Source organism: Aethina tumida, chromosome 7 (assembly GCF_024364675.1).
Source record: "Aethina tumida isolate Nest 87 chromosome 7, icAetTumi1.1, whole genome shotgun sequence".
In the NCBI taxonomy this organism is placed as follows: Eukaryota; Metazoa; Arthropoda; class Insecta; order Coleoptera; family Nitidulidae; genus Aethina; species Aethina tumida.
Window position 1 is genome coordinate 10,217,139 of NC_065441.1, and position 25,141 is coordinate 10,242,279.

At 32.3% G+C, this 25,141-nt stretch overlaps 1 protein-coding gene across 1 annotated transcript in view; it reads left to right on the top strand.

Moving 5' to 3' along the window:
- The window catches only part of LOC109595861 (teneurin-a), a 196,304-nt gene that overhangs the window by 93,901 nt on the left and 77,262 nt on the right, over window positions 1–25,141 (top strand). Inside the window, exon 7 of the mRNA XM_049970103.1 lies at window positions 18,995–19,076. Within this exon, the coding sequence (XP_049826060.1) occupies window positions 18,995–19,076 (82 nt within the window). The remainder of the gene's footprint in view (window positions 1–18,994; window positions 19,077–25,141) is intronic.

The following is a 25,141-nucleotide window of genomic DNA, read 5'->3' on the forward strand; positions in this document are numbered from 1 at the left end:
TTTTCAACAAATACATGATGTATTTTTGTAACCCGCATTTTTACCCTCTTTATTGAAATATTTAAACTATATGAGTTATAAAACTTAACTACTAAAAAACACCAGTTTCTGAATTCTAAAAAGTATGATAATTCTGAACGTTTAAAAGATGAATATAAAAAGGACATAAATTCACGTCTTTCTAAAGAGCATTTAAATGGAGAAAAGATTGAAAATACGCGTTTAAAATGTACAGTGACGACAGGGTTTCTATGAATATGCAAGGGCACGAGCTCAAGGCACGCTCTCGCCTTTTTCTGAGAAAAACAATATCGTCACCCTGCAGTTATTCGTTGAGTATTTCCGCATTTTTACGTGGAAATTAACATAATATCGTCGATCAATTATTTAGTGCTTACATCGAAGAATCCTTTGAATAGGTTATTAGAATTTTGTAACCTTGATAATTTTATATAATACCAAAAGTTACATCTATGTAATTACGTTTCAAATAAGAACTACTATATGTATTTAACTTATTCATTAGAAATTTATAGAAACCAATAGAAACAGTTTTCAGTGATTCAGGTTCAATCTTAAGTGATTTTTCAACTCTACATACATTATTGAATTTTGGAATTTGGGTTCTATGGCATTTTCAATCGATTTCCTGTTTTCATCAATCTTTGAAATAATATTAAAAAAATCACACAATGTTGCAGTTGCAATGTTGAAAAAGTCATCCTTGGTGTACACATTCACTAAACTGTAACCATCAGAAACCTATATTATTCCAAACTATTAAAAATGTGTTCAGTTGTTCCCATTTTATTTTTCTACTTTAAAGGCTCTTTTATTTCATTGACTCATTATTTTTATTCATTTCACTTTTGAAGTGTAATATTATTGTAAAAGTCACATTTACAATTATAATTAATGCCACCACGAAATGGGGAATATCTGGATATGCGTTTGACTGAATTGAAACATTGAAAAGAAACATTGATTTTTCGCTCAATTAATGCACATTGTATTTTCCTTTCGAGTCCATTGTTAAAAATGAAAAACTACCTGGACTTAACGAGCAAATGATGCATCGATTGTTTGTGTTGCATTATCCCCGGGTGCATATTTGCTGAGCGTTTCCGTGGCGCTCAGGGGACTAGGAATGAAGCACGCATGGCTGCCCCACACAAACACACCGACTAGCATCTGTTCGCGAAATCACATAAAAATGGAAATGCCCTCTCGGTATTCTTTGTTGCCTTTTATGATACATTATATCAGCCATCGATTTGTAATCTCTTCTCTTCGCTCTTCAGGACAGTCCGAGACGTGCCAATAATCGGGGGCCAAAAACCCTCCCTACGTATCTGTCTCTTTTTCTCCCTTTTAGTTTATGTTGTCTCACAAATTTTGGATCCAATAAAATGGAATGTGTTTAGGGCTTTATGACTAGGTTGATCTTATTAACTCCTTGAGTTTGTCTTTATTAAATTATACTGTTTTATTGACAATAAATATTAACACCATTTTCTATAATATTTCTCTTTCCAAATCCCAGTCAGAGATAAATATATATGTCGTTATTAAAGGGATTTATAACTTTCAAACTAAAACCTTAAGGATTATTAGTACAATTCATTGTAAAAGTTAAATTTATAAAATTTATTTAAAAACTAATAATAAGTTATTTTAATTATCTATTAAGTTTTTTTTAATACACAGTTTACAAAGTTTCTCATGCGAAAAGTCAAAAGTTATTTTAATTTAAAACGATAAGAATTTGTTTCTGCCATCCTTAATCTTCTTATAACTAAATTAAAGGACATCACAACATTTCTATCTTCTTAATTATCAGTTTCAAAACAATTAATGTAACTATAAGAAAATATTTATGTGAACCTCGGAAAGTAAATTTTCTTATCGAGTTGTTAAAAAGTTACTACTAAAGTACTTTAATTAACAATTCCTTAAATATTTTGTAATGGAATCAAAACAGATAGTAAAAACTTACGTATATTAATATTTTAAACAGTAATGGAAATAATAAAATAATCAGGATCGATAAATTAAATAGTATGATTTTAAAATATTGGCCTACTTTCATAAAATGTACCGCTCTGTAATGAAGCAATAATAAAATCTGATCAATAAAAAGTGGCTTACACCAATGAGATAATAAAGCTCAGTTTTATTGATGTGTGTATTGATGCAATCTGAGAGTTTTACCACTTATAAATAGATCACGTAGCGGCTTTATTTCGAGCCATCAAGTTTCAGAACTACAATCCCTTGCAGAACACTTTCCCAAAATGGAAATAATCTCGTCAAGCTCGAGTGAAGTTTAGCCCGGCAAAACGTCAGCCCAGAGCTTTTCCATAAATTAGTTAAGTATATATCGCATGGTGTCAACTTCCTGCTGCAATATGGAAATTAAGACGCGACGATAGGAGCTTAACAAAGTCCCAGCTCTACGTTCGATTTTAATTTTTCTGCACTAAAGTAAATCCTGGTTGTTTTGAGTGGCTGCAAGGGACTGACCCCACAAAACCTGGGTCAAATATTCATAAAGACAAATAGTGAGTTAGGAGTGGATCTCCTAGGGCTTGTTTAATCCCTTTGCTCACACCCTCAAAACATATAAAATCTAAGCATCCGAGTCGTAACACATGGATAACTTTACAGTGGTCTTACCTAGTGAGAAATAAAAATAAATGTATCAGGATTATAGCAAAAGCTTTTAATACAATGACATTTAAAAAATTGTAACAATCAGAAAAAATTAAATGCGGTTGCCGACGTTTTTTAGTCAGAGATTCTTAGATTTTTATATTTTACTTTACAGTGTATAACTACTTTGTAATGTATATATTATTACAGTTATTTCGTTAATTATACATGGAATATAAATATTGAGAGATTTTAGTTTACTATTATAAATATTAGACTGTTTAAAAAAAATCGACAATTTTTTTTTTCTTATTTATATCGAAAATCTTGTTGGAAATGGTAAAAAAAATACTGTGAAAGTTACAGCTCTTAATATTAATATTAAGAGGTGCCGCATCGTAAATTTTAATTTCCCGTTTAAATAACACGGGAACGGTGTTCTCTTGGATTTTGAAATTTTTTAATTCTCGTTAGAGATAATATTTCAAAATGAACAAAACAGATTTTTATAGAAAATTTAACGCTCTATAAAAAATGTTTCTTACAGTTTTTTTCATTTTTTCAAAAGTTATTTAACATTAAAGTTGGATTGTTTAAAATTTTGACATTTTTCTCATTTTCTGACGCAACCATCAACTTTATGGAAAAATTTTATATGACATTTTTTATAGAGAATTCAATTTCCTATAATTTGTCTCTGAAAAAGTTTTTGACATTTTTTAGAGATCATAAGTTATCTGCAGAAAACTAAAAATTTTATTAAATAAATGTTATTTTACTGTTTAAAATTAAGCATTTTATTTAAATAAATAGATTTTTACCAAAAAAATTGATTATAATCAAAGTAGTATATATCGTTACACTAACAGACTTTTACTACAATTTAGCAATTACAATACAATACAACAAGATTTTCGATATAAATAAGAAAAAAAAAATTGTCGATTTTTTTGAAACAGTCTAATAAATATTATACATATCTCACATTGCCTGTAAATTGCCGCCAACAATTAATTATATAAAATTTGTCTAGATATTTTTTTGTTAAGTATAATATATAGAGCGTGTGTAAGAGAGAAATTAAAGTATTTTTTTACGGACTGTCGTCATTGATTAAACTAACACGAGCTTCACAATACCCTCGATTATTATTTTTTGTTTTAACACGCGTTACAGTTAAAATAAAACGCAAGTCACCTGCTTTCGTGATACAGACGACAACCGCCACTTACCGCCACCCTTACCAGGGGCCTGTTATTACAGGTTTTTGAGTGGATAAAACCGCAAGTAATTGTTTAAATCCTTGTTAACACATAGGAAATTTAATCACGAATGCTAAACGACCTGTCATGTTATTACTGACTGATGAAAATTCTATACGTTAAACGAAATGACTAAACAATTTTTTATAGTATTGTAATATGCATGCATGTATATGCATCTACTAAGGAAATATTGATTCAAATTTTTTATTATATAATATTTAAATTGACGCCAAAATTTTTATTTAATTCAAAAGTATTAGGAATATTTGGAATATATTTATATTATTTATTATTTAATAGGAAATTATTGTTTTATTATTTATTAACATTGTCACAACGGCTGTATTTATTATTAGTTTCTTAATTGGTAGTAATAATAATGTCTCTTCCGGCAACAAATATAAATCAGATATTTATTTAAATAATTGTTTTAAACCTCCAAAATGTCATGTTCACACTCTGTATAATTCTCTTGGTACCTAAAAATACTCGTATTAAACATGCACTTGCTCAGTATTTTTAGTCTGTATGAATTCCCATTGACTATTCAAGTATCGTGCATGCCAATATCCGTATTCGATTAAAAGTTGGAGAAATATATACCGTTCACATGCGGTGAAACTCGCGTCTGGAAATTTTTAATGCGAAAAAGGAAAATTAGACACCGAGGTAACTTAGATTGCCTTGTTTTTGCTTGGGAACTCGTGACACACGGAAACGTGTAAATTAATAAAACAATATTTATTTGGAGCCCCTCAAGTGTAGTTTAGATATTTTTGATGAAATATTATTAATTCCTGTTTAGAAAATTATTTCATTTAATAATAGTGTCACGTTTCTTTTAATCTTGTGTCCTTAATTAATTAAAAAAAGAACAAATTGTAAGATTTAATATCGTAAACTTTCACAAACGTCCCAAAAACTTTGAAGTGTTTGATCTCCAGACAGCCTCCGGTTGTTTGACTGGATGCCGTTTGTAGTGGCACTTGTTTGTTTTCAGATAAAACTGATATTTGGCCCGAAGACACGCACCGCCAACTCACTCCATCAGGATACATTGCACTCCAAAATATCGATTGGTCGAACACACACTCCACATGCGTAAAAATGCTTTCTCATATATTAATGTTGTCGGAGAATGAAATAATTCTAATAAAAAATCCGTTAATTAAACTTTCATTGGAAAATTGAAAATCGAGGAGAAATTATTAAAGAACCTTTGAATTATTTTAAAATTAAAACTTTTTAGAAAATATAATGCAAGGCAATATTCGTTCTAAAATATGTATGTATAGATAAAAATCACTTTTTCAGAATCCGCTTTACAATATGTTGATTTTTGATTTGTTCATTTTTAAATTGTAAGCCTTTCAGTTGTACTGAATACATTTACATTTTATGTTGTCAAAGAGTAGTAAAACTATTATTTTTAACAAAAAGTTATACTTTTATTATACATCTACATATTCAGTCTAGTTAGTACTATCTAAATTACCTCTGAAACATCGATAATCTAATCAATAATCCCATACATTTTAAACCAGTCTGATAGCTTTCTTATGCAACGAAGCAAAGACACTTGGGAAAAATTCATTATATATTCGGCGCCCATAAATATTCAGAGGACTTACTGTCAATTCCCTTTTAAATTGAATAATATTGAATAAATACTAAATAATTCATTTCAATTAAAAACCAATTTTATTTTTAGCGTTTCCATTTATGTTTCAAATTAAATTTATAAATTTAATAGTCTTATTAGCTGATCAAATTAACTAGAATATAACCTGTTTATTGAAATTATTGGCGTTAAACCGAACATTTCTCATTGGAATAAAGTGTACATATACGAATCATCTCGAATTAATCGAGGTCCGATTAGTCTGATTTGGTTAATCAAAGAAATAGCACATATAAATTTATTTACATTTTGTAGCATTATTTAACAATACTCTTAATAGTAAGAACTTATTCGTAGCAGGTTTTATATTATTTTGTTGAACAATTTCATTGGGAAAAAAAAGAACACTGTACTCCAGAGAAAAGGGAAACAATAATTAACATTAAAAATCAAGGTCTATATTTTGTGGTCAGCTTAAGATGTTGCCGATAAATGATTTAAAATGATATTAATGTTTGAAACAACTAACTCATTTGAAAATACAATGAGAAAACATCCTACTACTTTTATAAACAGACAAATTAAAAAAATCACTAAACGAAATATGTTCTTGTTTACAAAGCAAATAAAAAATTAATTCATTAGTCGTACATTAAAGGAAACATTAGTATCTAAAAAGAATATTCAAACAAGATTAAAGTTTACATAAAAATATATTAATTATTCTTTAAAATTCTGGCGAAGAGTTCCTTTTCTGGTATGGTACAACTACAGAAAATTATTGGCATCATGGAACGTTTCTTTTATACAAGTGTCATGAGAGATGTAATAGAACTAAATTGGTTAAAAGATCATCTTATTAAACGTAAAGTCCAGGTCTAAATCCAAATAAAAATTTACAGAATGACATCGATTCTCGATTAACATCAAAACTATCAAATTGTGTTTTTTAATTTAATACTAATAATAATATTTTAATACGGTTACAATATAATAATTGTCAATACATTGTGGAATGGCGGTAAAGTGGTTTAGAGTACCTTTACCAAGTTATAATTAGTTAGTATGTATTATGGATAATCTAATTGCTTATTAGATTGATCTACATCATCATCGTGAGTAGACGATTACGAATCACTGATTAGCTGATGCTAAATTGTTGTCATTGAATGTGACAGACTGTGAACAAGACGAGAGTTAGTATTGACAGGGAAAGTGCATTGTATTTATAATCCTTGACTTAAATTATATCACATATATATTACCGTTTTAACCAATCACAGTACTGAAAATAAATGAAACATCAACATAAAATTTAAAAACCTACCATCAGTAAGATACCTGCTCTTCCATAAAGTGATAATGGGCAGTTTCCTGGAGTTTACGCATTTTCCAGACGTAACTCGGAAGCAACGGTCCCCAGGACATATGCCGCGCGTATTTAGATAGAAAAAAATAATCCGCTTTACTGACCATTACTGCCCTCTTATCGTGTCGCTTTTGGGGTAGATTTAACGGCCCTCGTCCTTTTGCTGCATATGCCATGAAAGATTAATTTTGAATTGTGTAATCCGTGGAACTGACAACCGCGAAAATATTACGTCTGGGAGAGAATATCCACTTGTATGAAATTGAGTTTGTTTAATATAGGCAATTGCCACTGCTATGGTAGCTAATATAACAACATGAAGTTGAAAATAAAACAGTAGGGATGATATTAATTGCCACTGCATGTTGAAATTAAAATTGAAGGGTAAAAAAGTGGAATTTCACTTGTTCAAGTCCAAAATAGATCAACCAAACATTGTTATACGAATAAAAATTTGAAATATATAATTCGATAAAAAATACTATAAAATATAGAGCATAAGTCAAATTTTGTTCAGCATCATTTATATCAATAATAAACCGTCACATTTTTCCTTAAATCATTACTTAAAACAAATCCGCAATTTGTCTAAAAATTATTCGTATAATTTTCTATTGAGCTCTTTAAAATGTTGATTTTGTTTTATACTCAAGTCCAAAAAAATTTGATTTTCAATTAAAAAATTAATAATCTTATCAATATTTCCACAGATTTTCGTACAAACCAATCCGAGCAAATCCTTCGGCATTACTGAGTCACCCTGCTACCGTAATAGATTCCCCGTGTGCAATTTATAATTAGCATAATCCCAAAGAGTTTCCGATCCGGGGTGACCGACTCCACTGTTTTGTGTGTGTAATAGTTTCTGCTCGAAGGACCAATGTTTTGTATGTGCTAGACTAGTAAAACTGCCAAGTTTGTGATTTTTCTGTTTATTTTGCTCGGAGCATCTGAACGTTGTGTGTTGCTCTCGAGCTGACTTAAAAGTAAGTAACTTAAAGCTAATTCACCCTAACTAACTACGGGGAGGGGGTTGCGCATTAGACGTTGCCAATGTTGACAAATGCTCTAACATGCCGCCCGCCTTGAAAATACAATTTTCAATAGACAAATAAATATAATTAATACATTGGAAATCAGAATAGGAGTCATAATAGAAAAGTCAATCACAAGGTAGCGCACACACTTTCGAAATTGCTCGTTTTAGCACACCGGTTGTGCTTTTTACACTCACTACACGCACTTCTCCATCTTCACCAGGATGTAACTCAAGAATGCGTCCCATACGCCACTGTAGAGGGGGCAGTTGATCGTCCTTAATGATGACTAGATGTCCTGGTTTGAGGATGTGTTGACCCGCTTGTTTCCATTTCAACCTGGCTTGGAGTTCGGACACGTACTCTTTTTGCCAACGTTGCCAAAAGTGGTGTTTCAGTTGATCCAGTCGCTGGTAATTATTGAGTCGGTTGACAGGAATGTGGGAAAGGACAGGTTCAGGAATTGAAGTTAAACATTTGCCAATTAGAAAATGACCCGGCGTTAACGGAGATAAATCATCTGGATTTGTTGATAATGGACTTATTGGACGCGAGTTTAAAACTGCTTCAATCTGTGACATTACCGTATAAAACTCTTCAAACGTAAACTTATCATTGCCTAATATTCGCCTCAAGTGATGTTTAAAGCTTTTAACACCAGCTTCCCATATACCTCCAAAATTAGGTGATCGCGCAGGAATGAAATGCCACGTAATACCTTCTTTATTCAAAAATTGATTAATATTATCTACGTTAGTGTCAACAAACAGAAATGCTTCTTTCAATGCGGAGTCTGCACCAACAAAGGTGGTGGCATTGTCGGAATATATGTTGGAGGGCAAACCTCGTCTAGCGATGAACCTTTTTAACATTTGTAAAAATGCCTCTGTGCTCAAATTAGTTAATAATTCTAAATGGATAGCCTTTGAAGCCATGCAAACGAAGACACAGACATAAGCCTTTATGATTTTAGCACCTCTTGTTATTCTATCTTTCAACAAAAATGGTCCTGCGTAATCCAAACCAACGTTTGTGAAAGGATTGAACTGATTAACGCGGCATTCAGGCAGATTTCCCATCAAATATTCCATATTCGTTGGCTTAGCCTTAAAACATCGAATACATTTCCGAATTATTCCTCGACATACGGTGCGACCTGAGATTGGCCAATAATTATCCCGTACGGAATATAATAATTGTTGAGGTCCGCAATGTAACAGTCTGACATGCTCATTTCTGAGGACCAATTCTGTTAAAACATGACTCTTTGGTAAGATGACAGGATGTTTTTTGTTAAAATTATAATCACCGTTAACTAATCGACCACCCACACGTATTAAATTGTCGTTATCAATAAACGGATTTAAAGACAATAGTCTGCTTTTTTTATTAATTGGCCTTTTATTTACCAAATCATTATACTCAGTAACAAATGTAGTTTGTTGCATTATACGTAGCAAAACTACCATAGAATTTTTTAATTCGGTACAGCTCAGAGGGCCAGATAGTTTTTTTTTCTTACAATTTGAAATAAATCTTAACATGTATGCAACAACGCGCTTTAATTTTGTTATCGACGAATATCGTATGAAGATGGATTCGTCTGTAATGGTTGTTTGCAAACAAACAGTTTTTTGCTCTGGAATTATATTCGGTTCAGATTCCGTAAATTCTGGCCATTCTGACTTATCTTTAATGAGCCACTGTGGGCCATTTGACCAAAACGTGGAGGTTTTTAAAGCATCTGCATTCGTACCTCGTGATAATAAATCTGCAGGATTTGACTGAGACCTTACATGATTCCATTGTTCTTGTTTTGTAAGTGATTGAATCACACCCACGCGATTTGCAACAAAGGTTTTCCAACGCGATGGACAACCTCGTATCCAACAAAGAACAATCGTGGAATCTGACCAAAATAATTGTGCTTGAATGTTGAGTCTGATTGATCGTCGTACCTTGTCTGTTAATTTTGCGAGTAATGTTGCAGCGCATAATTCAAGCCTTGGCAATGATACCTGTTTAATTGGTGCAACCTTTGATTTGGAACAAAGCATTTGAACAAAGTACTGATTTTTAACCTTACATCGTAGGTAAATACAGGCACCGTAAGCCGCTTCAGACGCGTCTGCAAAACCGTGGAGCTCACATTCCTCGTACTCTGGCTTCAACACAAACCGATCAATCTTCAAGTTATTCAAATTTTGAATATTATTTACAAACTCTGACCATAGAATGGATAAATGACCAGATATGGGATCATCCCAATCTAGTTTTTGTAACCACAATTTTTGAATAAGGATTTTTCCCAAAATTGTGACAGGTGCAATCAATCCCAAAGGATCAAATATTTGACCTATTGTTGACAAAATGAAACGTTTGGTTGGAAGTTGTTGAGAACATTTAAGTTGACTTGTTTCAAATTGAATAATATCGTTACAAGCATTCCATAGTATACCAAGCGTCTTATTATTGTCATTTGGTCCCAAATGAATTAATCCAACATTTAAATTGTTATTTACTTGAAATTTAGATAACAATTCTGAATCATTACACAACCATTTGCGCAGTTCGAACTTGCCCCGTTGTAAGATGTTTGACAGTTCTCGCTGAATGCGCAGTAACTCCGCCTTTGAATTAGCACCCGTAATCACATCGTCTACATAGAAATCATTCTCAATGATCCTGCTAATTTCAGGAAACTCTGTTGAATGATCCATAGCTAATTGTTTCAAACATCTAACACTTAAGAATGGTGCTGATGCTGTGCCGTAAGTTACGGTTGCCAGCTCATAGGTTTGTATTGCTTCATTTTTGTTGAATCTCCAAAATATTCTTTGCATGCATCGTTCATCAGGATGAACCAGAACTTGACGATACATTTTTGATATATCTCCTGTGAGAACATATTGATTAATTCGGAATCTCAATAGTATGGAAAACAACTCATTTTGTATGGTCGGGCCGCTGCATTGAACATCATTTAGCGAAAGACCGTTACTTGTCTTGGCCGACGCATCAAATACAACACGTATTTTTGTTGTCAAACTTGATTCTTTTAAAACCGCATGATGAGGTAAGTAATAATGAGTACCAATCTTCTCATCACCTACATCCTCGACTTGTTTCATGTGTCCTAGGTCGATATATTCTTGCATGAATTCATCGTAACTTTGTTTTAAATGGGTATTTTTCGCCAATTTTCTTTCTAGCGACTGAAATCTATTTAATGCTCCTTGCCTTGATTCGCCTAGCTGACCCTTTTTGTCGTTAAACGGAATTCGTACAATGAATCTGCCAGACGAGTCGCGCTCATAATGATCTTTAAAATGATTCTCGCAAAACTGTTCCCTTTCATTAAATATTTGATACGAATCACCTATTTCCTCTATTTCCCAAAAACGCTTCACGATTTCATCAGTTTTGTTTACGACTAAACAATTGACTGAATGCCTCTGATTCCCTTTACTCCAACCTCCTATAACGATCCACCCAAAGGACGTATTTTGCAGCATAGGATTATGTTTTCCCAGTGAAACACGCTCAGGCAGTAGAACCTTCCAAAATATGTCGGCACCCAATAGGATGTCGATATCATTGCATATATTGAAGGTTGGATCTGCCAAAGTAATACGACTTGGAAGTGTAAAGTTATATTTTGGCATTGTAGTAGAAGGTATGGGTTCTGTGATCTTATTCATAATGAAACATGAAACGCATGTTTTGAATGAACCTTGAACAGAAGAAATGTCGAGTATTGTTTGATATTGAATCTCCGATATAGTTTGACCAACACCAGAAATTTTAAATTGGGTTTTGTGTTTATCTAAATTTAACATTTTAACAGCCCTTTCAGTCACAAATGAACTTTGGGACCCGTTGTCAAGTAGTGCACGTAGAACTTGATTGTTGCCTTGTGCATCTGTTACATGAATTAAGACCGTTGACAAGTAGACTTGCTTTTGTTCATTTGCCACCGAGTGACTGACAATGGTAACTGGCACTTCAGGGTCAGTGACAATTTCACTTGCAACATGTGTCTCAATATGTAGTAAGGTATTATGCCTTTTGCCACATTTTCGACAACTAAATGAATGGCATGTTTTTGTGTTGTGTCCCTGTCTTAAACAGTTTAGACACAGCTTGAGCCTTTTAGTTTCTGAGATACGGTCATTTATTGAGAGCCCTTTAAATTTATTACAGTTGTAAATTGCATGATCCTTTTTACAATAATAACAACTGACCTTGACAGACACAGTGGTGGCATATGCGCTTGATTTGAATGGTTTGTTCTTTGGCTTTTTAGACGTTTCATGTTCGAGTTTCTCTAAAAGCTCACAACGCCCTTTTAGAAATTTATACATATCCGCCATGTTTGGAATTTGTGAGTTATTGTTGACGATCTCCCATTCGCGTCGGGTAATATCGTCCATTTTGGTTGCGATTATGTAAATTATAAGAGTATCCCACGTATCTGTCGGCTCGCCCAAAGATTTTAGAGCACGCAAATTTTTTGTCACAGAGTCGTAGAGATCTCGCAATTGAACATGTGATTCCTTTGTAACATTTGGATGATCGAAAATGGCTTTGACATGATTGTGAATTATTAGGGACTTGTTCTCGAACCTATCTTCCAACAATTGCCAAGTAATATTATAATTATATGCAGTAATTTCAATGGACTCGATTATACGAGCAGCATCCCCTTGAAGACACGAGCGCAAATAATAAAGTTTTTGAACGTCGGACAAAGATTCATTTGCATGTATCAATGACTTAAATGCATCGCGAAATTCTAGCCAACCGTCATAGTGGCCCTTAAAACAAGGTAGATTTATTGTAGGCAATTTTATACCTGTAATTGGATTGCTCGCGACTGTATCTGATGATGACGTATTCGATTGTGTTTGATTATTTATGGGATAATCGTTGATTAATCTAGTAATTTTTGTTGTAACGTCATAGAATGAATCTTCAAATTCCGCCAATTCAGAACTATCCTCATTATCTTCTAGGTAGTCTATTTCTGTACAAATGGTAGAAAATTCATCTAATATACACGAATGTTTTTCCAAACGAATTCTTAATTGTGCTATTAATTCGTCATTAATGTTTGCGGTGTCTATAGAGTTTACGTAATTTTGCAACCTGGTCAGCTTGCCTTTGATTGTACGACGTTTACATTGTAATTTCTTAATGCTTTCAGTAGACATTGTGATCGTTTTGTTTTTCAAATGTAAAGGTTTTTTAAATTGGCAAATGTGCATGCAGGTAGTAGATGGGAAACAAACTTACCGACTCAAGTGGTTGTAGACACGTGTTACGCAGGCCTTTCGACTTGAAACCAATGGTTGTGGACACGTGCAATGCAGGCCCTTTTGACTTGAAACCCTGGTATGTTCTTGAAATGACCTTGATGTTGCTATGATTGTTGATTAGACTTCCCTTTGCTGGAATTCTTCTGGAATCGATGCCAAATCCAAACTTGACTTGCCTGCACTGGTTATTTCAACTGGAACCGTTGCCAATTGAACACTAATTGCTGTTTTCGGTACGACGGAACTTATCGCCACGTATTCTTCTGTGTGTTGAACAGGTGTTTTCCGTTCGCCCTTGCTTCTTGTTGATCTTGTACACGTAATCCGGCTCGAAGGACCAATGTTTTGTGTGTGTAATAGTTTCTGCTCGAAGGACCAATGTTTTGTATGTGCTAGACTAGTAAAACTGCCAAGTTTGTGATTTTTCTGTTTATTTTGCTCGGAGCATCTGAACGTTGTGTGTTGCTCTCGAGCTGACTTAAAAGTAAGTAACTTAAAGCTAATTCACCCTAACTAACTACGGGGAGGGGGTTGCGCATTAGACGTTGCCAATGTTGACAAATGCTCTAACATCCACAGATTAACCTTCTGTCTGAAAACTCTCACAGTTCCCCGCATTTTTTCGACGGATCGGTGACGTATCCTCCAACCTCGAAAGTGTGGAGGTGTTCAGGTATTAATGATTTTTTGTTCCCCTTAGCTCCCACCGACCGCCCCTTTCCGCGCAATAATTCACGAGCGACTGGATTTAAGGAGGATTATTGGCGGAACAGGACTTAAATCAGTGTCTCCCGGCAACGCGGAGAGACTCAAACGGCAATTAGCAATTAGCTCACTTCTGCGAGGTACGCACGGCTAACGGCGTTGCCAAATCTGACGACAAGTGGTCGTAATAGATGTTGGTAATTGGGGGGATGTATGCGCGAAGGGAATTTAGCCTGTTGTTTGGGATTCTCAATTCGGTGTCTGGCTCGAAGGAATACCAACAAGTAAATGCCCGGGGCTTAATTTATTTTATAAAATATGTTTACGTCATTATCAACTTTTTTCAACAATTCCTTTAAATGTAATTTAAAATACCACAAATTTCTGAATAATTGTATTTAAATTTAGTAAATTGTAATCGACAGAAAAAGCATAAATAAAATTATTTACTCATATTTATTTCAAATTTGTTAAACCTACTAAACTTAAACATTAAAAAATGTTTTTTTCACCGTGATGCATCATACTCATAAACACGTTTTATGCTTTATCAGAGTATGGAATAAGTACATGTATCACATTACTCAAATCAACTAATAAATTCTTGAACTATGCTCAACACACTGTACACAAGTTCTGAAAAATATACAAAATTAATCTTATCAATATAAATAATTTCAGTAAAAGTATAAAATTTAATGTTTTAACTATTTAAATATGACAAGAGAATACCACAATTTTATATAATTAATTTAATACTTGAATTTTTAACATAAATTAATTTACTAACGGGAAAATATGACATTTGAGATTATGATTCAGTTGGTTTAGCCAAACGTACCTTAAAGTAAATTTTCAGTCTGATATTAATTAATTTTATACTGAAACAGTATTTCAATGTTAACAATGTTAGTCACTCTGTTTCAATTAATGCAATGCATTAATCCATGAGCAAATACGAATGTTTCAATCACATAAATGCACAAGTATTTGATTAAGGTATTTTTCGTCAAATTAGTTTCATGCGAATGCACCGTTTAATTTTAAATTATTAGCATCTACTACATTGTAATATTAGTTAAATTTGAATTATCGTTGTATGTTTTCTCCTCTATTTTATCACAATTCTAAGAGATTATAATGAAATTGAAATAATGATAAATATTGTTTATAAGTTTTAGGACTTTATTAAAGATAAGAGAATAAATACATTCACTTTAGGAATAGTTTGTTAAGTTTTATATTTGTAGGCTAGTTTTTAATTTCAAGCTTTTTGTTTTTTAACTTTCAAATTTACATTTATTATCACTTTACTAATTGAAACTTTGCAGAAGGCTGAGATTTGATTATACATTATAATTATGTAATTAATATAATTTTGTATCCTTTTCATCAATACTATTATATAGAAAAAGCAGATGCCCTTAGCAAAATATACAAAGATTAATCCTATACGGGGTAACTACAGACTAATTCACCAATTTTCCGTTACTTAATGACCAATGAACTAACTAATTACGTAATTGAATACATAGTCCGGTTTCAATTGATTTAAATTAGGTAATACAATAGATGCAATGCATAGAAGCAAACAATAACGTAAAAAATAATTAATCCGATTCGTAGAATTATAGAACAGATTAAATACTGCTTCTATCAAATCAACAATACAAATTAACTGCTAAATTACGCCTATTCTCTTGTTTAATTAGCAGTCGGTTCCATCAGTTTCGCCAACGTTTGTATTGTGACGGTACAATAATTGTTTGTATCCGCGACGAATAATTATCATATTTTGACTCGAGATTAACTACTAATTAGTGAATTAACACGGTAGGATTTCTCTCAAAGATATATTAAACGTGAATGGTTAAATTATGGTTATCGATGAATATTTCAGAGTAATTGTGCCTCGAAATGTAATAAATTAATTACAAACAAAAAAAATTATATTATATTCAGCAGTAGGAATAATTTAATAAGCGAGTACCTACAATTTAAAATAGGAATAAGCCTTATAATTATCTCTTTTTAAAGTATTGTATGGCAATTGCATTCGTTTCAACATTTTTTAATTTGATATAAACCCTCTTTGGTGCTCGTCTCGCACTTTGATGCATGGCTCCCTCGACTCCTAGTTTGATATGGCGAAGGGGGAGAAGCAGCAATTGTCAACTCGACACCGTCAAGAATTATGACCGATATTTTTCTTATTCCGTTCCGTCGAACACGTTTGGGCGACAACTCGTCTGTATTATGCTGATTAAATTTAAATTCTCTAAAATATTGCTCAGATATTGCCATACATCTCTTGATAATATAAAAGGATGAGTTTACAATTGATTTCCTAATTTAAAAAATATATGTTTGATATTTATTTAAATGTTTAATTTAATTTTAATATTATTAGCGTGGCGTTTTATCTTAAATGTCAGTAAATTGGAATGATTTCTAACTTGTTCATAATTCTCCAGCACAACCCATTAAAGTTGCAGGCTATCTTCGGAATGGCCAGTTTCGAGATGTTGTGAGATAGGTGCCATAAATCATACAAGGGAACTCAGTTCGGTTGAAATGGGCTAACCTCGATGCTCTTTTCGATATCACATTCATAACATTGGTCAAACGTATGCTCAGTAAAATTTTATGTCAAAAAAATAGGTTGCAGAAGTGGTCCCATCCTGTTTGAAGACCTTAAACTATTTTAAACAAGCGTATGTTAATTGCTTGATTTATTGGTTTTATGATTATATCAAACAATGTGTTCAATGTTGTAAATTTTGTTGTTTCTTGTGGAGAACATGGAATTTTAGGTTTATCTTAGAGCAAAAATTTGCTTCGAATATCGCATAGCATAACAAAATAATAACATTATTTCAATCTGAATCAAAATGTTTAGCTACTGTACGATTTTTTGGATATTTATCTACATCAAAAAATATTTTCTTGCATATTTAGGTGCAAATGCTGCTCAAAACTGATGTGTTTTTCTAATCCTTCGCCACTTCCTTTAAAATATGATGTTCATCAACAAAAGTTACGTACCTATTCTAACCTTTCTAACATTAAATCTTTTAAATGGGATCATTTCCTTTGATGCAACATGTAAATATAAACATTTTTTTACATTTTTATAAATTTTTCTAATAAGGCGGTGTGAAATATTTTACTGCAATAAATTAACAAAAATTGTTTATTTAACTGTAAATAAAAAATGTATTTTATTCAAAATTAAAGTGGATAATTTTTTTATTCTCCTTTAATGTTTTTTCCTCATTTAAGGGATGTTAAGAATATTTGAAATTTTCTTTATTAACCTTTAATATTTAACATTTTAAAATATTATCTTGATCTGTTATTACAATTATAATTTAACAAAATTAAAAAAATTAAGTAATAAGTTCACTTTTTCACATTTTATACTAATAATATACTTTATTTTGTAGAAATTAATGTCATATTAATAATACAATACAATAAGACTTACATTTTTATTTATTTTAATTGTTACTTGTTGATTGCAATTTATTATTACTGTCAATTACTATTAAAGTAAACAATTTAGAATAATTACAATAAAATAAATGTTTCAATTTATTAAAATTGATTGGGAGTGGTTAATGAAAATGCGTTCGGGGTGGGCAAGCGGTAGTCTGTAAGTGCGTTATCGATTTGAGGCGACGGTCGACGTCGCCGAAACCGGTCGTCTTGAAACGGGAGGGCTGCGCGGCAGAGATTCGCCTCGATAAACATTCATTACCTGCCGTCTCCGACGTCGCCGACGCCTAACGATTTCGCACATTGGGAAACCACCGCAAAAAATATTACATTACTTTTAAACATGTAAATATGAAATTGCTCTTTTATATTTTTATCATCTCGTAAGTTAGGAAAGGCTTTGTAAATTTTTGCCTGTACAAATGTTCCCAATGTGCTTAGTCTGCCCCTCAATTTAACCCTGCTCAATTTAGATTACTGTCCGAAAACCACCGCTTCCTCCTTGTTCGTTTTCTACTTCATCTTCAACACTTTCGTCGTTCGCACTCTTTTAAATTTCTGCACTTCCCCCAATTTCAACTGAACTCTTCCCCTTCAACGGAGTTCGTATCATTGACAGGTTTCTTATTAAGGAAACAATTGAATTTCCCATCAACGGAGCGCTCGATGATGTTAGGAAACTGTCCAGAGCTTTTTAACGATGTTTTATCTTATGAAGTTTACACCCCGGAAACGAGGGTGAAAATGAGTGTAAATAAAAGAACGTTTTGCTGACTCCGTTTTATATGAAGTAGTAACCCCTCTTGAGGGGTATCAAACATTTTTTAAATTTAAGTTATATATAACCTTTAAAATTAGAAACTTCAAAGATTTATGAGAAGCATAAAAGAATTTACTTATTTTGTTAAATAATTATAATTCACTCTTTAATTCTTTGATATTTGGTTCATTGTATCCGTTCCGGATGTTCCTATATAACTCAGAGTACAACTTTATTGTGTTATTCATAGATATCCATTTTAATATCTTTGACTGCTGTTTTTTTATAAAAATGATTCTTAAATCACTTTTTTGTCGAATATATGTTTTTTAAAAATATTCCGTCCCTTATTCTAACCCCGTCAATATTTTACATTATTTTCTTAACAGTAGTATGTCTTTATACTTCTTAAAGAAGACCGTAGTTTTTCAATTACGCTATGTATATTTCAAAGAGGCAAAATATAAACTAAAACAATTTATTTTTTATTGTTTATATCTTTGCTAATGATAATTTCACTTGTCTGTTAAGGAATTTGAAGCGGCCGTAGATCAAAATCCGATTTATGACAATCAATGATTAAAAAAATTTCAAAACAGCCAAAAACAACAATACTTCCACCATTATAAATTCCGTCGTAAAACAACAATAAAATCTTCATTAATCTCGAGAACTATAAAACATTCACCCCTTTGCATAGGTGATATAATAAAAAGACAAGGAAGCGTGAAGATGAACGAATTTACTCTAGCAATTACTCTTGTTCCAGGTGGAGAGTACGCGGTTAACCCCTTGGGGGGCGCCCAGTACAACCCTGCCAGGTCGCCCATGACTGCAGTCCCCACTAACAGGTAAGTTTGCATTTGATTTTCCACAACCAGACTATTCACAGTAGTGGAAACTAGAAAATAGGAAATCACTGCTCTATTGAATTTAAAAAGTTCAATCTAACATTTCTAGACCAAATATTTATTTACAGAGTAAAAATTAATTACATAAATAAGTTATCATTTTATTTGGTTGGTCTATACTTGCTTTCGCCGTGTAATTATTGCTTCGTAGAAAGTTTTCGAATATCCAGAACACGGAAACTTCAATTGATGTCCGGAGGCGGCATCCCACTCTAAATATTATTGCTGAATTAATTTAATTCCCATTGTGCGCTCCCCGATCCCAGGTTTAATGTGTAGCGATGTATGAATACGATAATTTTGTGTTTTGACTGCACACTCACTGAAATAACATTCTATATTTCTGTCTGTTCCTCAGATTGTACAGTTACGAGCTGATGTAGAAATGTTCTGCGTAGTCTAAAATGACGTGTAACATGGACCGATGGAAAAGAAATTTTATTGGTTGCCATTTTTGATTAATATTAAAATTTCGAGAAAGAGACAGTGTTTTAATTGTATAATTTATTACAGTGTTTTAATTGATGTGAATATACTATAGATTTGATATGCACATGAAATGAATATCTAGTGTATATGCAAAAAGAAAATAGTAATATGTAATATTTTTATGGTTAAAGATAGTAGTTTATTTTAAAAGATGAAAATGAAATAAATATAGATTTATTAAATTTTTAGATAACTGATTTGATGTTATCGAATAAAATGGTCAACCAATGGTATTTACGTGGGTACTGATATTATTTTATTTATCTGTCAGCTTAATATACTATATATACATTATACTATATTACATTTATGAGTTTTTTACTTAGCCAGGATCAAAGGATGAAACAGATAAAAAATACCTACTCCATGTGCACAGATGAGAGGAAAATAATATTTACTATGATGTGCTATGTTAATAAACGAGCTTAAATAAAGTTACATGAATAGCGAATAGTTTTTATATTAACAATTTTAATTATGAATCATCCAATACATGATTTGGTGGTCTTCTATTATACATCGTTCATAATAACATGTGTATTAATCAATGACATAACATGATAAGAAAATTCATTTACTATCCACACAGCTCCCGGAGCTTAATTCGTACGCACTTTTTGTCAACAATTAATTAACAGAGTTGAAGTAGGTACATTTTGAAGGGAGTAAACAGAGAGGTTGCACATTAATTAATGGCATCGCTTTCATGAACTAATAGTGCTTCATATATACATAAATACACACCGTATATCCCGATGTAAAGCAGGTGGGGTTTACCTCAGACCGGTTGCTTGCTTTTGCGGCCGCATTACCGGCTTGGTACCCTCTTTATGCCGTCCCCGGAATCGGGCGACCCCGTCTCTCATGAATATTCCACTCGGCCGCCGCCAAACTAAATGATTAATCGTCATTATGCCGGACACACCGGTATTAATGTTTTATAATGACACGTGTGTGTTTATTTGCCGGGCAGGACTCTATATCCCCACCCCTTCCAAGAACCCGGATTCGGGGTGGTGTTATTGTTTAGGATACAACCAAATTACGCGGGTACAGTGGTAATTTGTTGATGTCATGTTGATGGTTTTAGTATTTTCAAATTAAATTAAATGAAATATATATAAAATTCCTATTCCAAACTGAATTTTGGCAATTACGTTATTTCCAGACTAGTTGAAGACAATGTCTAAACCTCATTTTTTTTTAAACAATTATTAAAGTGAATCAAATTTTATTTTTGACAAACATTCTACAGAGAGTGTTCAAATTTAATATTGTTTTGGTAAAGCATATTTGTTATAGCAAAGAGCACGATTAATATTACCAATCCAACCAAACAACTTAATTTTTTAATATAAAATAAAAACGCAAAAAACACCAATAACAATTGTGGTAAAAAAACTTAACATGAGAAAACCTATGCCAAATATTACCTTGGTTTACTCCTTGGTTTACCAAAACAATATTAAATTTGAACATCCTGTTCTTGATGTTGGAAATGAGTACAATTAGCTGAAAAGAATAAATTTAGATATTCTTTTTATTATACAAATTTCACGATAATATAAAAATATTTTAACCATATGTATATCTTATATTAGTAAAAATGTTTATAAATATTTTTATAGTTTATCTAAAAATTAAAAATAAATAATTATATTTTAAAAAAGGTCAGATATCAAAATGCGGTATGTGCCAATCAGCTATTTTAAAAAATTGAGTTGTGGACACTTGAGTCAATCTGATCTCGAAAAATTTTTTATAGCTAAATTAATAAATTTTGGAGGCCTTGTATATGTCCTCTATGTTGTACAAGTAAATGAAATCTTAAAATTATTAAAAATGAAAATAAAAAAAACTTTGTTTTCAGAGAAATACTGACAAAATTTCTAATGGTCCTTTAAGGCAAAAATACAACTCATAAAAATACACAAATATTAGTAACAAAAGAAATCTAATATACGTAATTATTCTAAATTTTTTTCACCTCCACCATTAATATGCCAAATACTTTGAATGCCTTGATAATATATCTATAAATTACATTATAAATTAATTCTGTCTATTAAGTTGATAAATGTCACAAGTAACATTTTTAATGTGAATTTTCACTTAAATGTGTTTATTGCATAAAAAGTGTCCAAGTTATATATTGTAGTAATTTGTGATGATATCAATTATTTTTGATTGCCCACTATATGGTAACAAATATAAAGATAAATATAATAAATATTCTCTCATCAAAGAACTAAAAAACATCAAATATTTTCTTAACAGAATTTATGTAGATTTATTTCTCCGTCTAATTTTGAATACAAAATACTCGTTCATGATTTTTGCAAAGTTGAATGCCGTATTAATTTCCCATTCCACTTACCTGAAGAAGTTGTTTCAGTAGTCTCTCCGAATACCCCGAACATCTGGCGGTTTCCCGTGATATCCCCGTTAAAATAATACACCCGGACTCCCACTCGTCCTGTTTTCTCTTCTCCCGTCCGTCTTTTCTCATGAAGGTGACGGCACGCCAACATCGCCCGGAATGCCATAAATTCTCGGACTGACGGGCGAAAGTTCGACGCGGTGTCCCTTATCAATTCGACGTTGTGGAGTTCAGTCACTCTCTCTCTGAACGCCGAAGCGGGAGTAGAATTGCACTTGGTCATGGCGGGGAATCCGGTTTAATTTCATTTAATATTTTCTCGTGCTTTTCACCGAACACCTTATTAAATTTTTCGACCGGCATCTGCATTTTATCTGCTTTTGCTCCTGGAGATGATGGCCGTAGATGGACCAAATTTTCCCTCTTTAGTATCATATAGAATGTTCTGTATTCTCTTTATAATTAAAAAAAAACTTTAATTTAATTATAATAATGATGACATGTACAATTTAAATACACAATTTTATTGTCAAATATGGGCAAGTTTGGGAGTTTTGAAATAGTTCGGGTATTTGTGGATCAGTATTTCAAATTCTGGTTTTGCGCAGGTGGTTTTCAATGGCCATTTTGTTTTGCATCGTGAAGCAGACCACCGACAAAAAGTTCATGTATTGATTTCTTTGCATCGCATGAGTAATTGTCATCCATTGTTTCCGAGGGTTTTGTTAATTAAATACAGGCAAATTTATCCGTCTAGTATATAATTATAAAATAAGAATATTAAAGTGAGGGATGTCACTTGATTATATTATATTGTTCAGGTAAATGTAGTAGATATCAGAGTTTAACCACATCCATTAGTAGCGTATTCAAGACACACTGCTGTTCATCTAGCGCGAATAACGAAAAGTCCAGGAAAAGAACTCCATCTGCTCGGGCAATATCATAAATTAATATCTCGAAGAATCATTATTATGCAAACCTCGAATCCGATTGTCTGGAATAAAGAAATCTGGCTTAGGTCTAGCGACTTGATATTGCCGTATTCAGTGTCGGATTGCAGTTTTTCACGATAATTCATTTTTGCAGTCTTTTTTTTTTGGGGAACGTTTTCCGCGAGATTGCCCCATAGAAATGCGCAATCTTCGGTTGCCATAAATTTATTCACCCTTATGATATTTTCCAAACGGGTCCCCCACCAAATTACATGTTTCGATGCATATAACATGGTTTTTTATTGCGACTTTTTTCTAATTTTTCGTCGGTTAAATTGATTACGTCGCACGCTGCTTGCCTCACAATGATTTATTTTTCACTCCTTATCGCGTATTTATCTTTAACCTTATTTCTCTTCGTATTATATATTATGACTAGCTTATATAAAAAGGTGCTGCCCAATTTAAATAGTGATAAAATAAACACTTAGACTGATGAAACTAATTGACTCTATGAAAATTTAAGTTTCAATTAGGTTTGATTTCCATTTTCAGGCACTTGGAATGCAATGAAAAATTGATTTATATTGTCAGATGCTGTGTGCACAATTTATTGCGTCCTGACACTAATGGATTTAAATTAATTAAAAATACTTATATTAAATTAAATATAAAACTAATGTGTCACAAATCAATTATGTTAAAATTTCCATAACCACCTCATAACCATAAATTTTGGCCATAAACATAAATTTTGGTCATAACTATAAATTTGAGTCATGCACATAAATTTTGGTCATAGACAGAAATCAAAAAAGGTCATAAACGTAAACTTTGGTAATAAACTTAAAATTTTGGTCATTGTTTGGTTTGGTGTGACACTGATAGAAAAATAAGAAGAAACTACAACCAAAAAAGTAGTTTATACACTCTATGTCTTGGCCTGTTCGAAGCAGTGACCCATTCTGTGCTCGATCGGATTCATATCTGGTGAGTCTGTTGGTTAATTCAATCTTTGCACATTTGCTTCTTCTAAGGCATTTTGAACATTTCTTGTGTTATGGGGTTGAGTATATAGTGTTTAAAAATGATTGAATGATGGAGGCTGATATTTCCTGAGAATGTATGTAATATATGAATTACACGACGACAAAAAACTGCATCCAGACGTTAAATTGATATTAGTTTTTGTTTCTATTATATTTCACGAGGGGATTCAAGAGTTTTGACGTTGTCTGTCTGTTTACAGTCTGAATTATATTTAATTTTAATGTGTCTATTAATAAATATTCTGCTTATTAATAATTTTTATCTTTTATATATGAATATATATTTTTTCTAATTTAAATGTTATCTTAAGTAGTCTTTTTATACAATGAATCACCATGACAGTTTTTCGTGTTGTTTATGATGATCAAATTATAATGTAAATCCCGGGTGTAAATTGAAAGTCACTTTATTAGAAAAAAACAGTCTCTTTTTTAAAAGGTAAAAAGATATACATAATTTAAGATTGTGATGACAAAACCGTGGGATGTAGGAAGGATGGTGGAGACGGGAATAAGGGTGAGGAGACGATGAAAACCGTCTACTTGTAAAACAAACCAGGTCCGGGTGCGTTTTCTTCAGGACTGTAATATATAGACAGACCCCGTTTCCTTTGACCCTGCATTCATTTAAAATGACTGTCTCCCACACACATATAAACCCACATCACGACACTTACTAATGACCAAGACGGACAAGGTCTGATGCCTAATATTTTTGCAGTACACATTAAAATGTCGGTGACTGAGATAATATTCATTTAAGATATCAAATAATAGTTCGTACGTTATTTGTTCAAACTTTTAAAGTAGGAAAATATTATATTTAACATTTTCATGCAGATTAACTAATTCTATATAATCCACCATCATTATATTTTAGGTATCAGCAACAAACAATTTTCATCGGTTTAAGTTAGAAGTACGGTAACATCATTTATCACCGGGACAGAATCGCACAATTGTGTCCCAATCCCCAGACAGGAAACGTTATAAATATTTAGAGGCAAATCATGAAATAAATAAAGCGTGTCATATGCTACTGGGGATTACCGGAACGGGAATGTGGAGGAGGCGCGCGACACCGAAACGCTTCCATAATATATCGCGGTCTCTGTAGCCACGCTCTCTCCTCGAATCATTTGGAAAAATGTC